Here is a 17589-nt window from a genome sequence, read left to right on the forward strand (position 1 = left end):
TAGTCTCACAGAAAGAGTTATGAAGCATTCCTTTCTCCTCAGTTTTTTGGAGTAGTTTGAGAAGGGTAGGTATTAACTCTTCTTTAAATATTTGGTAGAATTCACCTGTAAACCATCTGGTCCTGGAGTTTTGTCTTGGGAGTCATTTGATTACTGATTCAATTTCATAAATAACAATCAGTATATTCAGATTTTCTATTTCTTCTTGATTCAGTCTGGGAAGATTGCATGTTTATAAGAATTTATCCCTTTCTTCTAGGTTGTCCCATTTGTTGGTACATAATCGTCTGTAGTAATCTGTAATTATCCTTATTATTTCTGTGGGTTCAGTCGGAGGTTTTCCTCTTTCATTTCTGACTTCATTTGGTCCCTCTCTCTTTTTTCTTGATGAAACTGGCTAAAGGTTGTCCATTTTCTTTATTTCCTCAAAGAACTAGCTCTTAGTTTCATTGATCTTTTCTATTGTTTTGTTTTAGTTTCTACTTCATTTGTTTCTGATCGATTTTTATTATCTCCTTCCTTCTATTAACTCTGGACTTTGTTCTTTATCTAGTTTCTTTAGGTGTTACAGTTGGATTGTTTATTTGAAAATTTTCTTGTTTCTTGAGGTGGGTCTGTATCAGTATAAACTTCTCTCTTAGAGCTGCTTTTGCTGCGGTCCATAGATTTTGTACTGTTGTGTTTCCATTTTTATTTGTTTCAAGGTATTTTAAATTTCTTCATTCACCCACAGGTTGTTTGGTAGCATGTTGTTTAGCCTCTATGTGTTTGTGTTTTTTAGTTTTCTTATAGTTGGTCTTGAGTTCCATACCATTGTGGTCAGAAAAGATACTCGATGTAATTTCAATCTTAAATTTATTGAGACGTGTTTTGTGGCCTAACATATCATCTCTCTTGGAAAATGTTCCATGTATCCTTGAGAAGAATGTATATTCTGTTTTTGGAGTGGAATGCTTTGTATTCATCTATTAAGTCCATCTGATCTGAGGTATTTTTTAAGGTCAGTGTTTCCTTTCTGTCTGGATGATCTCTCCATTGAGATAAGTGGGATGTTGATCTCCTACTATTATTGTATTACTGTGTTTCTCCCTTTATGTCTGGAAATGTTTGCTTTATGTATTTAGGTGCCTCTATGTTGGGTGCACAATTATTTATAAGTGTTATATTCTCTTGTATTGATTCCTGTATTATTAGGTAATTCCCTTTGTCTCTTTGTTAAAACAAAGAGACTTTGTTTTAAAGTCTCTTTTGTCTGATATAATTATTGCTACACCAACTTTCTTTTCCTTTTCTTTTGCATGAAATATCTTTTTTCCATCCTTACATTTTCAGTCTGTGTTTGTGTTTAGATCTGGAGTGAGTCTCTTGTAGGCAGCATATAGATGGGTCTTGTTTTTCTATCCATTCAGCTACCGTACGTCTTTTTTTTTTTTTTTTAATTTTTTTTTCAACGTTTTTTATTTATTTTTGGGACAGAGAGAGACAGAGCATGAACGGGGGAGGGGCAGAGAGAGAGGGAGACACAGAATCGGAAACAGGCTCCAGGCTCCGAGCCATCAGCCCAGAGCCTGATGCGGGGCTCGAACTCACGGACCGCGAGATCGTGACCTGGCTGAAGTCGGACGCTTAACCGACTGCGCCACCCAGGCGCCCCAACCGTACGTCTTTTGATTACAACATTTAGTCCTTTTACATTTAAAGTAATTACTGATAGATATGTACTTATCGCCATTTTGTTGATGGTTTTCTGGTTGTTTTTGTAGCTCTTCTCTCTTCCTGTCTTCTTCTCTTGCTCTCTTCCCTTGTGATTTGGTGACTTTCCTTATTGTTATACTTGCATTCCTTTCTCTTCATTTTTGTGTCTACTATAGATATTTGGTTTGTGGTTACCATGAAGTTCATATATAACATCCTACGTATATGGCACTCTATTTTAAGTTGATGGTTGCTTAAGTTCAAGCACATTCTAAAAGTACAACATCTCCTTCTCCTCCCATTTATGTTTTTCACATAATATTATACATCTTAATATTTTGTGTATCCTGGATTAACAATTGTAGGTCTGGACAATGTTATTACTTTTCTCTTTTCACCATACTCGCTATGCAGGTGGTTCATGCACTACTTTTACTATATGTTTACCTTTACCAGTGAGATTTTTTCTTTCATAGTTTTCTTACTTCTATTCATAAACTTTCTTTTCCATTTAAAGAAATATCTTTAACACTTCTTGTAAGGCTGGTTTGGTGTTGATGAACTCCTTTAGCTTTTACTTGCCTGGGAAACTCCTTACCTCTTCTTCAATTCTGAGTAATAATCATACTGGGTAGAGTATTTTTGATTATAATTTTTTTCCTTTCAGCACTTTGAATATATTGTGCCACTCCCTTTTGGTTGTAAAGTTTCTGGTGAAAAATCCGCTATGGTCTTATGGGGGTTCCCTTGTATGTAACTAGTTGTTTTCGTACTGATGATTTTAAGATCCTCTCTTTGTCTTTAACTGTTGACACTGATTATAATGTGTCTTGATGTGTGTCTCTTTGGGTTCATCTTCTTTGGGACTCTCTCTGATTTCTGGACCTGGATGCCTGTTTCCTTTGTCAGATAGGGAAGTTTTCAGCCATTGTTTCTTCAGATAGGTTATATGTCCGTTTCTTTCTCTCTTTTCCTTCTGAGATCCCATAATATGAATGTTAGTACACTTGATGTTGTCTTGGAGGTCCCTTAAATTATTAATGTTTTTCAAATTCTTTTTCCTTTTTGCTGTTCTGATTGGGTGATTTGCACTACCCTATCTTCCAGGTCGTTGATCCATCCCTCTGCATCATCTTATCTGCTGCTAAGTGCCTTTGGTGTATTTTTCATTTCAGTCATTACATTCTTCAGCTCTGATGGATTCTTTTTTATATTTTCTATCTCTTTGTTGAAGTTCTGGCAATGTGCATCCATTCTTCTCCTAAGTTGGGTGAGCATCTGTATGACCATTACTTTGAACTCTTTATCTGGTAGATTGCTTATGTCCATCTCATCTAGTTCTTTTTCTGAGGTTTTGTCTTATTCTTTCAGTTGGAACATATTCTTCTGTCTCCTCATTATGCTCAATTCTCTGTTTATTTCTATCTCTTAGATCAGTTATGCTTCCCAGTCTTGAAAGAGTGGCTTTATGCAGAATGTGTCATATGGAGCCCAATGCAAACTCCCCTAGTCACTTGAGATAGGTGCCCTGGGGGTGGGGGTAAGTCTATACTCTTCTGCTGTGACTGGGCGACAACCCACTGTTGTGCATCTGATCTGAAGTACTGGCTGTCATTCTAGCTGTCTGTAAAGCCTGGCTCGAGGGCTGCAGGTATGTTGGTGGGTGGAATTATTGTCCTTTTGGCTGTGAAGTCCTGCTGAGGTGCAGGGTTGTACAGGGCTCTCAGTGGGGCACATCCCCTGACATAGCAGTCTGGAGGGAGGATTCCAAATTGCTGCCTACCAGCACCAGGATTAGCACAGCAGAACGAAACAGGAAAATTGACTGCAGCCAGTGTCTCCGTCCCCAGGGACAGGCTTAGATGTCTCCTGCCTCACTGTCTGATGTTCCAGGATTAACAAGTGGGTCTCCTTCACCTGTGGTCTATGTGCTTATCGATCTCATGCGTTTTGTACTGGTTGCTGGGTTGAGTGAGTCTGTATGTAAGCCCTTTAATAGCAGTTTCGCTTTCTCTACAGTTCTATAGTTTTCCTGAGTGAATTCCCTGTTGGTTTTCAAAGCCTGGTGTTTTGGGGGCCCATCTACGGGTTGGGGTTCCTGATGTGGAGCTCAAATCTCTTGCTCCTCAGTGATACTTTCTACATGGCTGAGATTCTTCTGATTTGAGTGACATGCCGCACCTAGGGAGTGGTTTCTTCCTTAGTGAGACTGTATCTCTGCCCCTTCTACCTGTGTTAGTGCTGTCCCTTGTTGTGGGGGCTCTGCTCATCCAATTTCTAGGCTCTCTTCAGAGGGGACAATTCCACATACAGTTGTAGATTTGTTGTGTCTGTGGGAGGAGGTGAGCTCAGGATCTTCCTACGCCACCATCTTGCCTGTCCCCTATCCAGGAATTTCTGGTTATGATATTTACAGAAGCTGATGTTCAGCCATATGGGTTGAATTGCACACTCTCACTAAAATTCACTGTGATGCCAGAAATAGAAAAATCAGGGTATGCTAAAAAAAAAAAAAAGATAAGCAGGGGTGCTTTGCTGGAATATCCCTTCACGAACTAGTCAATATCTAAAATCTCAATATTTTGTTTTAATTTTTGGCAGATATTGTTCAAGTTTCCTCCGTATTAGCCAGCCTAGTTTAGGCAAAAAGAGAATTTATATTTCTCGGAACCCAACTAAACCGAGGGAAAAGCAGTTACACAGCTGAGGCTCAAGAATAAGTGTAACCAAGGACTTGAACATCCTGGGAATCTCAGTATATTCCCTGTCTCCGTCTCTCTCCGTATGTTGACTTCATTCTTTCATCTTCTTTTCCCTAATGGAAGAATTGAACATGGCTGTAGACATCTTTCTAGCATGAGAAGACCCAGCCCTATTGGCCCACAGTCCCCAGGGAAGTAGTTCATTGGTTTACTTGCATCAGGGATCCATTGCTGGACCAACCAGAATATGGTCATGGCAGGCTGGGAACTGTGATTGGTTCCATGTGAGTAAAGAATGCATTTCCAGGACTAATTAGTTGTGGCAAGGAGACCATTCCATGAATAAACGATGAAGAAAAAGACAGACCATTTCTACAAGAACAGGAGATACTGGTGGGCAGACTCACTCATAGAAATCCTCAATACCCTAAATGTTTGGGGGATACTCCATATACTTTGAAATTATTCTCCATTCTCTATAAATAATGACCAAGATAGATTTACTTTAATTGCCTATTTCATTGTCTAAGAAACTAGTTCTAAGTTGTCAATAATATCCTACTTGGGATCAGAATATCTAGTAGTATGGGCTGGGGAGAGAGTTCTTGGACTTAGTGTTGTTCATAGATGAGGAATTTGGCTCACTAGATAGCAGTTGTTCATGGTCTTTTAAAAACTGAAATTAGCCTACACTAGGTTCTTAAATTATCACGTGAAGCCTCAAAATAAACAACTAAAATAAAGGTGCCATGGCCTTGTTTTTGAAGTGTGTATGTGTGTGTGTGTGTGTGTGTGTGTGTGTGTGTGTGTGTGTAATTTTCTTCAAATGAGATGAAGACTTAGTAGTTTGGTATGTAATAGGCTAAGAATGGACCAAATGACCTCTATATTCAGCATAATCTGCTGAGGAGACACTGAGTTTACAAAAGTAAATTCTGAAGCTTTATTGATGTTTTTTCTCTCATCAGGCAGGGTTTTCCAACATAAGAGCCTTTTACGCTACCTTTCGGCAAATCCATAACTGCATCTTATTTTTATCCGACAGACTGACACTACTATAAACTTTGAAGATGTCCAAAAACAAAATGCAAAATATTTCAATAAAGCTGCTTAAGCCCAAACGGGGATTTTCAAGCTTTTTGGAATCTCATTTTGGTTTCTCTTCCAGTAGAAGTCCTTTCCATGTGTCCAAGTCCTTAGACATTTTTCTTAATATTTTATTTTCATTTTTGAGAGAGACAGAGTATGGGGGGTGGGAGGGGCAGAGAGAGAGAGTAAGACACAGAATCCGAAGCAGGCTCCAGGCTCTGAGCTGTCAGCACAGAGCCCGATGCGGGGCCCAAACTCCTGAATGGTGAGATCATGACCTGAGCCAAAGTTGGATGCTTAACTGACTGAGCCACCCAGGTGCCCCTAGACACTTCTTTCCGTAGACAAAAAGGGTAAAAGCCAGGCTCTACTAATTGGCATCCTCCTAACCATCCCCACAGCCTCCTACCCTCACAGAGACATATGTCCTGTGGTTACCATAGGAACAAGTAGGATACCATTGTTTAAAATTTTGATATTTTACTCTTCATGGGCTTTTGCATTAACTATGCTTTAAAAATATTTCATTAAAATGGTATTTACCATGCTTACTGCAGTTGCGGCCCCCTACGTTTAAATTTTGTACCTTACGTGAGTACCAGGCTCACCCTTGTCCCAGCCCTCGTATGTATGTATGTATGTATGTATGTATGTATGTATGTATGTATTTATTTTTTCAACGTTTATTTATTTTTGGGACAGAGAGAGACAGAGCATGAACGGGGGAGGGGCAGAGAGAGAGGGAGACACAGAATCGGAAACAGGCTCCAGGCTCCGAGCCACCAGCCCAGAGCCTGACGCGGGGCTCGAACTCACGGACCGCGAGATCGTGACCTGGCTGAAGTCGGACGCTTAACCAACTGCGCCACCCAGGCGCCCCCCAGCCCTCGTATTTAGACAGACTTGAATTAAGGCTCCAGGGTAGTGCCTTAACCAGTACCTATCCTGCTCAGTCTTGATTTCCCCACCTCTAAAACAAAAATGATAACTGAAATATACTTAGGGGCTGTTTTAAGGGTTAAATGAGATGTACATGTAAAGCATTTAGTATGCTTGAAACAGTCAGCACTCAATGAATTCTACTAACATTACTACTGTCGCTAATAACACAAATGACAGCAACAGCGATAATAGTGGATAACTTTCAGGTTCACCGACATCAACAGTTAAGACATAATCCCAACTCTAGAGAAACCCTGTCTACCAGGAGACTCAGAAATGTAAAAAAAATAGTCACCATTCAAAGAACTGTTAACAATAAAGGTCTAAATGTGGTGTGAGGCCTCTCTCCGAGAGAGAGGAGAACTAGCTAAGCCCTCAGAGAAGGGGTTTTAAGTTGAGCACCAAAGGCTGAGTAAGAGGGTTTGCTAAAAGAAGAAAAGAAAGGTCACTCCGGTGGGTGCACAGTCATTGAGGCGAGAAAGGGCCTGCTGGACCACTCTGAGGGAGACAGTCTCTGTAGCTGAAATGGGGGGTTCTGATGGGAAAGTTGTGGGAGGTGAGTCTAACAAGAAAGGATCTAGTCTGTCGATGAAGAGCCTGGAATATCATTCTGAAGAGATTAGATTTTGTTCTGGGGGCAGTGAAGGATTCTACTGAAGGATTCCAAGGCTCTGTTTGTGAGATGTTCATGCGTGAGGTTGAGAATGGCAACCATGTGGAGGACAGACTGGAGAGGGCAGGAGTAGAGCCAGGGATACCCACGAGGAGACTATCGTGAGATCTGGGCATGAGGATGAGGGCCTGAATCAAAGCACTAGCTGAGGTGCTGGAAAGCAGTCAAGAGATCTGACCCACATTTTGGAGGTAGAATCAATGAGCTGGGCAGCTGACTACGTGTGGGGTGTTATAGGGAGGAAGGAGGAAGTGAGAACACCTAGGAAGTCCCATCTGTAGTAACTGATAGAGAACACGTGACGAGGAGCCATTGCAGGTATGCGTACACACTGGGAAGAAGAAGAAGAAGAAAAGGAGCTAGATTTTGAACGCATTTAACTTGGAACGCAGGGGACTATCCAAGAAGAAATGTTCTCAATAGACAGTTGGAAACATAAGGCAAAAGGAAAAGGAAAGGTGGAAAAGGAAAGGTGGGGCTTGAATATTGGCTGGAACATAGAAAACATACATGCTATCTGGGAGAATTGCCCTGAGAAAGGAGGAATGAGGGCTCAGTCAAGTGACTGTCCTCATCTTCCTTCCTCTCTGCTTCTCACTTTTATCTTCCCACGGACCTTAATAATAATCAGTGTGCTTCCTGTGTGGAACTTTGGCCTGATCCCCCAGCAAATGTCCCCAAAGCTTCCTTACCCTGGCTATTTGGTCTGCCATTTGGAGACGTCCGTCCAGCTCTCGTCTGATCTGGGCTGCTTGCTCATCTGGATTGTCCAGCTGCACAAAAGCACAAACATGGGAGATGTTCAGTTTAGATCGCAAAAGCCAATGAACTTGTGACTTTGCATTTTACACGCCCCAATCTCTGTCCCCGTAGACACATTTCACTAAAAGTTAAGAATTCTGTAACAAACAAATCCAATTTGAGTGAAGTCTTAAATGAAATCCTTGCAGGCAGAGCATCACGTGGTAGACAGTTGCTAGGAAAGACACGGGAATGAGTTTGCACAAGAGTCACTTGAGAACTGCTGGGCAGGAGTGCTTCCAATGAGGGCCCAATAGCACCTCTGTTTTGGTCCAATGAAGAAAGTGTTTACATGACAGACATACAAAGAAGGAGACAGTAAAATAACTATTAGAAATGTGTGGAGCAGACATAGTGCCTATCTGTAGCGCCTCCATGGCATATATCCCACAGCTGTCCCACCCCCAGACCGTGGGAGATTAATCAATCATTGCGTTCCTTCTTTTGAGCCCTGAGACTTCCTCAGCCAGTACTCCAGATGGCCACTATCACTGAGTCGGTGTTGACATCTAAGTTGAAATCTATCCTAGTCTTCCCTGGAGTTGGAGGTTTTAGGACATAAGATTCAGCATAACTAAGCAGAAATAAACTTGGACAACTCCCTAACTTCTCTGGTTTTCCCACCTATAGAATGAAGGGGTTGGTTACATAATCGCCATTCTTACCACATCTGTCTGTGAATCTATGAAAGAGGTTGGTAAACATTTCTGTAAAGGGCCATATAGTTAATCCTTTAGGCTTTGAGAGTCATAAGATCTCTATTGCAATGACTCAGGTCTTCGAAACAAATGTGAAAACAGACATCGTCAATCCATAAATGAATGAGCATTTCTGTCTTCCAATAAGACTTTATGTGCAACCGTAGGTGGTAGGCCATAGTTGTTGATCTTTGCTCTACGAATTACGTTTCTGTCATTCAACAAACATCTTCTTTCATTGAAACACACACACACACACACACACACACACACACACACAGGAATATTACTAAGCCATAAAAAAATGAAACCTTGACATTAGCAACTAGATGGAACTGGGAGATGTAGTATGCTAACCAAAATAAGTCAGAGAAAGACAAATACCATGTAATTTCAGTCATATGTGGAATGTAAGAAACAAAACAAATGAGCAAAGGGAAAAAAGTAAAAAGAGAGAGGCAAACTAGGAAACGGACCCTTAACTATAGAGAACTGAGGGTTATCAGAGGGGAGGTGGGGGGGCATGGGCAACAAAAAATTAAGGTTCTCTACTTATTTCCAGGTAAGCCTACAATTATCCTTCAAACCGTAATTGAGTCTGTTTTGTTCAGTGGTTTATGACTAATTTTATTCACAGAAAAGTGTAATAAAGAGGGTACAGTGACATTCAAATAGGATTTATTCCTCTTTATAGTACATATTAACTCACAAAAAAAAGTAGCTTAAGAAGTATCTGAATTTTCTAAGTCCCTTAGCTTTATTAGAAAAAGAATTTTTAATGTTTATTTATTTTTGAGAGAGAGAGAGAGAAAGAGAACGAGCAGGGAGGGGCAGAGCAAGGGAGAAGACACAGAATCCGAAGCAGGCTCTAGGCTCTGGGCTGTCAGCACAGAGCCGGATGCAGGGCTTGAACTCACGAACTGTAAGATCATGACCTGAGCTGAAGTCAGATGCTTAACTGACTGAGCCACCCAGGCGCCCCTAAGTCCCTTTCCTTTAAAAGCTATTTTTATTTAGAAATTTTAAAATAAAAACCCAGATCCATGCTTAAAAAAAAAGAAAGAATCTCATCTATGGTACAAAATGGCATAGAAAATAAGTTATTTTTAATATGATGTAAACAAGAACACTAAAAAAATTATGGTCATACTTTTGAAGCATTGTGCATAGTCTTTTTTGGTTGTTTTATAAAACACATAAAATCCATCTAGTTTTATGCATTTTTATCACCTTATTCAATTCATGAGTTGCCTTACCTTCTCCTTTGCACAGTTTTGAGGAGCAGGACTATTTCCTAGATCATAAAGACTGGATGACAACTTTTGGCCATCTATTCTTTTTTTTTATTATTTATTAAAAAAAAAGGGGGGTTTTTAAAAAATGTTTTTACTTATCTTTGAAGGAGAGAGAGACAGAGCATGACCGGGGGAGGAGCAGAGAGAGAGGGAAACACAGAATCCAAAGCAGTCTCCAGGATCTGAGCTGTCAGCAGAGAGCCCTACGCGGGGCTCAAACGTACGAACTGTGAGATCATGACCTGAGCCAAAGTCGGATGCCCAACCGACTGAGCCACCCAGGCACCCCTGGCCATCTATTCTAAAAGTGTTCTGCTGAACAACAATCCTATCAAATAGAGTTTAATAAGGGTTCCAGAAGGCCTCCAGAAGAACGGTCAGTTGAATTTGGCAAATGGTACGTCAAAATGCACAAAATCTCTGAGAAGTTCTGCAGTAGGGAAATCTGCTAGACTGTGACCAACTTAAATATTTTTAAATTGACACTGAAATGTTTGTTTTTTGCACAGTACAGTGCCCAGAGAATGAACTGGAAAACCTGTTCCACATACATATGAAGAGAACCACACGAAAGCAGTTACGTGCTGTCCAGGAGCCCATCCATTACAACTTTCCAATAGGTGCACATGGGAAACACAGTATCTTCCATGTTGTTTTTAAGCTCTAAGGAGCTGCTTTTATTCTACTCCCTTGGGAACCCAACACTTCTTCAGCTCCAGGTACAAATCCACTGGGAACATTCAGAAATGTTTTGTTCAAATACACAGGCAGACCAAACGTCTGCCTTCTTCACTGAGAAGCAGCAAAATGATTTGTTTAGAGGATAAAGTTGGGAATTCTGTCAGAAGATACGGTGTTCACAGAGAAAGAAATGAAAAAGAGAAAACACATCCTATAGAGCCGTCCCTATTACTAAATTTTGCAGAGACATCTGGCCCTCATCAAACATTAACTAGAGACAGCAGAGAATGTCATCAATGAAGACAAGCCGGCTAGGTCTACTCTAGGCTTCATTCATTAATTCATGGGTTCTTTCATTTACTCATTCATTTATCAGATTTTTATGGAATGTCTTGATATGCCAACAGTGGAATACAGAAAGGAACAAGGCAGACTTAGTTGGTGCCTCCATGGAGCTTAAATCTAGCAAGGACAGACAAGGTTATTTGAACATTTTGGGCACAAAAGAGAGAAGACTAGCACTTACTGATGCCTAAGTCAAGCCCTGGTATCCTATAACCTATATTTCAGTGTTTTCTAAAGGGTCTCAAGAAATAGATATTAATATGCATTCTTCCAGGAGAAGGAGTCTGGGGTCAGGAAGTGCTGCTCCCTCCTGGAACCATATAATATATGATTAAGATTCTGAGCAATTCTAGGGGCGCCTGAGTGGCTCAGTTGGCTAAGTGTCCAGGTAAGTGTCTGACTCTTCATTTTGGCTCAGGTCGTGATCTCACCGTTCATGAGTTCGATCCCTGTGTCGGGCTCTGTGCTGACAGTGCTTGGGATTCTCTCTCTCTCTTCCTCTCTCTCTGCCCCCCCCCCGCCCCCCACTCTTTCTCTCTCAAAATAAAAATAAACTAAGAAAAAAAAAGATTCTGAGCAATTCTAGAATAAATAAGCCTATGGAACTGCATGCAATTTGTCTTTTACTCAATTATTTGATTGAAAAGTATTCCACGGTGCAGTTTGTGAAAGAGCTTTAGGAGATTGGTACCACTATTACCCCCTGTTACAGATGAGGAAACTGAATCTCAGTAAGGTTCAGGAACTTGCTGTAGTTCACACAGCGGGTCAAGTGGTAGGATCCATTAGAAACGGAGTCGGTCTTGCCTCAAACTGAAGCTCTTTTGCTCCGCCTTATGTTGGTTTCCTTCTTAAGTGCCTTGTTTGGTTTCCTAATTGGTTCTGACAATTAACTACCTTGGCGGCCTCATTTCTGTTCCTTGTATACATGGGACAGTTTACCACACTGAGCCACCACTGTGGGGCAGAGAAATGTCTACCCTTCGTCCGCTGTCACAACTGGCTGATTTCTGCCAGGGAGGCTATAGCAGTGCCAGGGCCCTCTTGAAGAGATGAGAGCAATGGATGCGTCCTTATCCTGGCTCTGCCCCTCAGGAGCTGTGTGACCTTAAGCAAGTGACTCAACCTCTCTGTGCTTCAGGCCTTTTCATCTGAATAATCAGTGTAATAAATCTACCTAAGGTTGTCGTAAGGATTCACTGAGACAGTGGATATAAAGTGCTTAGCCCAGGGCCCGGCATGCAGTTTCCTGAACGAATCTTCAGGAAACGGCGGCTGCTGTTTGTGTTATTAAAGAAGCCTACGGTGGCTGTATTTCTGACATGGGCCACAGTGGGGCGTCAAAGATTCAGACAAGAACGTACCAGACGGGACAGTGTCCCTCTGTGATGTGGATATAGGGATTTGCTCTGATAGTCTGCACCGTGGAAAGGAAGGGTTCAGGGGCTCCCACCTCTTGACAAATTTCCCTGGCTTCCCAGGGCCGCCAACGTTCTCTGGGGTCAAATCCCTTTGCTCTGTTAGATTGTAATTAGGAGAGTGACCGGAAGGCAGACACGGCTGCCCAACAGCTAATGATCCCAAGGTGGGGGATGGAAAAGGAAATGCAGCCAAAGTTCCCTCAAACAGCCTCCTCAATCGAGAAGCTTGACAGCCCTACCGTATGAAACCCAAAAATACAGAGAGAAATCAAGTAATCACCTTTTCAAGTGCCCGAAAGAAAAAAACCCGAGAGTGAGCTTCCATGGAAACAAGGTTCTGTTTACTGCACTGGCCTTTTCCACCAAGGGAAGGAAAGATCGGCTGGCCAACCAGGCCAAGGGCAAACCTTGCCGCTGACAGCTCATTAGGGTTAAAATATGTACATGTGTATGAAGGCTCTTTACCTAATTAGATGAATAATCTTCCTACTAGCAGAGGTCAAGCAGAGGCAGCGTGGTGGCTGTTAGGATTTGCCTGCCAAGCGAAGGGACTGTTTCCCTGAACTTTTCTCTTCAAGGGATGGGGAGCCGGGCTCAGCATTGCCCAAGTGCTCACAGGTGATCACCTAAGCCATCAGTTCAAGCCCATCCCAAGGCCTGGGTTTCTCTGCAGCTCATGCTGTGCCCCTTCAGTAAATGCAGAGACAAGAACTCAGACCAGCGTGGCTGTCGGTCGGCCCGGTTTACACCTGCAGGGAGAGCACGCGGCAGAGGACGCAGGCCTGAGAATAGGGCAGAGGGAGGTCTGTGCCCAGCTATCCCACTCCCCGGTTCCATGACCTTGTCAGGTTTCTGAATCTCCGAGCCTCAGTGTCCTCAACTGCTAAGTGGGGATCAGTTTCATCTTGCGAGGCTACTCAAAGGACTAAATGGGACAACAGGTGGCACGGTTTGAGAGAAGTCAGGCAGACCTGGGTCCAAATCCCGGCTTTGTAATTTCCTTCCTCAAAGGGATGGAACAAGTGACTGGACCTAAGCCTCGGTTTCCTATTTGTAAACTGGGGTAAGATACCTACCCCAGTGTGTTCTTAGGGTTCAATGAGATGGTATGTGCCAAGCACCTAGCATGGTGCAGGCACACAGTAGGTCCTATAGTTTAGCAAAGAGTTTCTAGAATTGTCCCGATTCTAGGGAGAGCACACATCAGATGTCATTTCCCCTCCCGGCCTGTTGTGATTTATGACAGAAACCAGACACGGGGGTGGGGGAGCCCTTGGAGTGAACGAGGAGCCTGTGTTCTGGTCCTCAATGTGCCTTTAGCTGGGGGGCTTTGGGCCCAAGTCATGACCCCTCTGTCCACAGTCCCTTCACCTGAGAAAGGACAAACCCTCGCTATTATGTCCCAGGGGTCTCTGCAAAGTCTAGACGAGCACTTGTCAAAGGTATATTCTGGGGACACTAGTCCCGCCGAGAAAGGGGTATGTGGCCAGTTAGAGTCGATGCCCCCTCTCCCCTTCCTGGATCGCTGCATGACACATCAGTGAGAAGGTACACTCGGGTGGCCCTACATTTCCCAATCCTATCCCACCCTGTGTGTAAGTCATTTAAACGCCCAGCGGCACATTTTGGGACAGTCTCTCCTAAGCAATTCTCCCGTGCGTTTCATTTTTTTCATGTCCGTGGATACGTCCGGCTGTTCTGGAGGGAGGAGACAGGGAGGAAGCTACCTCACTATGCACGTGGATCTATAGGTCAGTTACGAGGAACCCACCTGGGAACACTGACCTCTGCGACAATGGAGAAATCATCACTGGGCTGAGGCTTGGAGCCTCGTCATTAGTCCCACAGGCCCTGGAAGATCGGCCTTGACCGTGTGCCTGGGAGACATCTCTGGGTATCACCTTTCCCTAGGGTTGCCTGCATTCTCTGGGCTCACACATTTGGGGGCCAGTCCGACTCTGGAGGGTTCCAAACCCATCATTATTACCGCCGTCAGGCAGTCTCCAGTCAAGCAAAAAGCAGACATGATTCACATATGCGGAAAATTTAAACGGAAACAGGCGGATTACTTCACGCGTTATTTGAATAATTGTTCTACTTTCTGGAAAAATCTGTGGTATTCTGCCTCAGAATGAATGGACCAACTCAGCCTCAGGACGACAGTGAAGATGATCCAGCACTGTGGCTGCAAGGAGCATTAGGGATGATGAAGTAAGTTCAGGAGGAGGTGTAGGCCCTGCTGAGCTCTGTGGCCCGTCGGACATCACATCGCCCCCCTCAGCACAGGCCTCTGGGCTCCTCGCTGAGGCCTCTGGGAGGGGTTGTTTTCTCTGCTGCCAGGTGCTTGCATGTTTCCCACACCCGGAGCATTCTCCCCTGTCTCCTCCTTGACTCGTAACCGGTTCTTCCTCTCCATCCTTCAGCTTTGCAGCAAACTCTTCTCTGACCCCTCCAGACTTGGTGGGTTTCTCCTGCCAAGTTCTCCTAGCACGACGCACCTCTCCTTTTGTTAGCATGTTTCACAGCTGTAATTTCACCTGCACTCACGTGATGCTGGGATGTCTACCTACTACACTGTTAAGCTCCTTGAGGGCAGGGACGCGTGTGACTTTGCTTACCTCTGCGTCCCCAGCACCTCGCGCGGTGCTGAACACACAGGGGCCTCTGATACTTGCCTGACCAAGTTAATTAACTGTGACCCAAAGAGGGAAAGTGACCTGCCCAGAAGTCGCACCATCATCAGCGAGGGAGCTGGGACCAGGTTCCCAACCTGCTAACTTCTAGCTTGCTTGCTGCTTAGTGACTGTGTCCTGGGAAGTGCCATGCTCCGCAGAAACAGGTAAAGACTGAACTTTGCTAGCCTGTCAACCCGTTTAAAGTCCTAATGAAGCATCCATGATTCCGGGCTTTGGGGGCTTGAGTCGGGTGCACCTGTCAGTGGTGACAGGGAGTGCAAGCCAGAGGCTGACCTGGCTTCCCTGGATCCGTTTCCCTGGTTTCCTCTCCACTTCTGGCCCCTTGGTTCCCAGGGATTAGTGTCTGAGCAGGAGGCTGCCAAGAGCTAGTGCAGAGGAGGGCGGAGGCAGCTCCCTGTAAAGTACTCCTGTCAGCTGGCACGGCCCTCCTTTTCTCCACAGCCCCGTGTTTTTTTATCCTTCTTCACAAACTGCTCCAGCAAATGCTGCCCTCCTGGCACACTGCAGTCTGGAAAGTTACAGCCAGGACAGTTCCCCTCCAGGGGACGTGGGTGCCCAAGCTCCTGTCTCAAGAATGTACTGAGGTTGGGACTGTGGCTACAGCACTGTGCTCAGGGCCTGCCTGCCACCTCCGAACTCCTTTCCCGCCAACCTGTCTCCCCCTCGTCCACCTCCGACGGGGCTGGAGAACGTGGGCAGCAAGCATTCCCTCCCTACTGTCCAGGTTCAAATCCTGACCCTTCCACTTTGAGGCTGGTCTGTGCTGAACACATTATGAGACCTCTCTGAGCCTTAACTTTAGTTTTCAACTCCCGGGACTTGTAGCAGAATGCCTGGCACACGGTCACTTTCAGAAAATCTCAGCAGCTCATTAAAAAAAAAAGGTGGTGGGGCGCCTGGGTGGCTCAGTCGGTTGAGCGTCCGACTTCAGCTCAGGTCACGATCTCACGGACCGTGAGTTCGAGCCCCGCGTCGGGCTCTGGGCTGATGGCTCAGAGCCTGGAGCCTGCTTCCAGTTCTGTGTCTCCCTCTCTCTCTGCCCCTCCCCCGTTCATGCTCTGTCTCTGTCTCAAAAATAAATAAACGTTAAAAAAAAAATTAAAAAAAAAATTAAAAAAAAAAGGTGGGGAGCGGGGAGCGCCTGGGGGGCTCAGTTGATTAACTGTCTGACTTGATTTCAGCTTAGGTCGTGATCTCACGGCTTGTGGGTTTGAGTCCCCCGTCGGGCTCTCTGCTGACAGCACGGAGCCTGTGTGGGATTCTCTCTCTTCCTGTCTCTCTTCCTCTCCCCGACTTGTGCATGTGCCCCCCACACCTCAAAAATAAATAAACATTAAAAGAAAAAAAGGAAAATCTCAGCAGCGATTACTACTGCTCTAGCCTGCATATCCATCCTTACACCAATTCTGATTCTAATAACACAAATGGCAAGACAGGTTTTCCCTGCTTTGAGTAAAGAAACCAAGTTTCAAAAGATTAAGTAGTTTGCCAGCAGTTTCAGACATAATTGGCCCTTCGCAGAGGGGACAGGCTTAGAAAATAGGGCATGGATTTTAGAATCAGAAAACCTGAAGATCAAACCCAACCTCTGTCTCGTACTCACTGTGTGACCAGCCCAGGGCACTCAACCTCTCTGAGCATCTGTACCCGAAGCTGTAAAGCCAATACCCTCAGAGGACTATTGTAGCGATGATCATAAGAGACATTTTCGCACTGTAGGGGTTCAACACATTGCAGGTTTATTGTTCTATTTTTATTCCTGGGGGTGGCTCTCATGCAGTCTGCAGGCTTGCCTCTGATCTGTCTTTACTAGGGCTCTGTTCCAGGGTTATTTCTAGAGAAAACGTGAAATTTGGTGTCCTGTGCATACTCAATGACGTTCCGTTTTTATAAAAATCACCCAAGGAGATAGTACCTCATTTGCTGAAGAGTTAAAATAAGATCGTTAGTGCCTTTCGTTAGCATGCCTTACTTCCTCTCCAAGAGAAGACCTTGCGAAGGGTCAAAGTTCCCATCTGAGGGATGTACTTCTCTTGGACTGCAAATGCAGGGTTCAGCTCCTAGAGCTGGCCAGCCAGTAAGAACATCCTCTGCATTTGAGTCACCACTTTATGTCTTTGCTGGCTTCGGGCAGCGCCGTAAATATAACACAATAGCTCCAAATGCAGTAATTCTCTGAACGAGCACCAAAGAAATACATAAAAATACCCCAAACAGAAAACCAATCTATTCCTTTATGATCTTGCAGGGTTCTACCAGTCTTGTCCCATAATCCCCCAGGCCTGGAATGACCTCCTCTCTCCTTTCTATTTCAAATCGGGCGTGTCGTTCAGGGTCTGGTTTCAGATCTGCTTCCTTCAGGGAAGCCTTCCTTGATTACTTTCACCATGTAGCAGCTTGGCTTTCCAGGTATCATTAGCTGGTCCAGTATCTAAACCCTCTGTTTGACACAGGTCTCAGATTTCCCTTCCCCACCAGAAGAGCTGTAGGCCACCCAGGAACCGGAAACAGTCAGATCTGGGCTCAAATCTTTGCTCTGCCACTTACCAGC

The 17589-nt window shown here is 44.2% G+C and overlaps 1 protein-coding gene across 11 annotated transcripts in view; it reads right to left on the reverse strand.

The window, feature by feature from the left end:
• The window catches only part of CADPS (calcium dependent secretion activator), a 476722-nt gene that overhangs the window by 253953 nt on the left and 205180 nt on the right, over positions 1-17589 (reverse strand). For all 11 annotated transcript variants that reach the window (XM_030307156.1, XM_030307157.1, XM_030307154.1 and 8 more), the window contains exon 4: positions 7794-7874. In XM_030307156.1, coding sequence (XP_030163016.1) covers positions 7794-7874 — 81 coding nt within the window. The remainder of the gene's footprint in view (positions 1-7793; positions 7875-17589) is intronic.

Source organism: Lynx canadensis, chromosome A2 (genome assembly GCF_007474595.2).
Source record: "Lynx canadensis isolate LIC74 chromosome A2, mLynCan4.pri.v2, whole genome shotgun sequence".
In the NCBI taxonomy this organism is placed as follows: Eukaryota; Metazoa; Chordata; class Mammalia; order Carnivora; family Felidae; genus Lynx; species Lynx canadensis.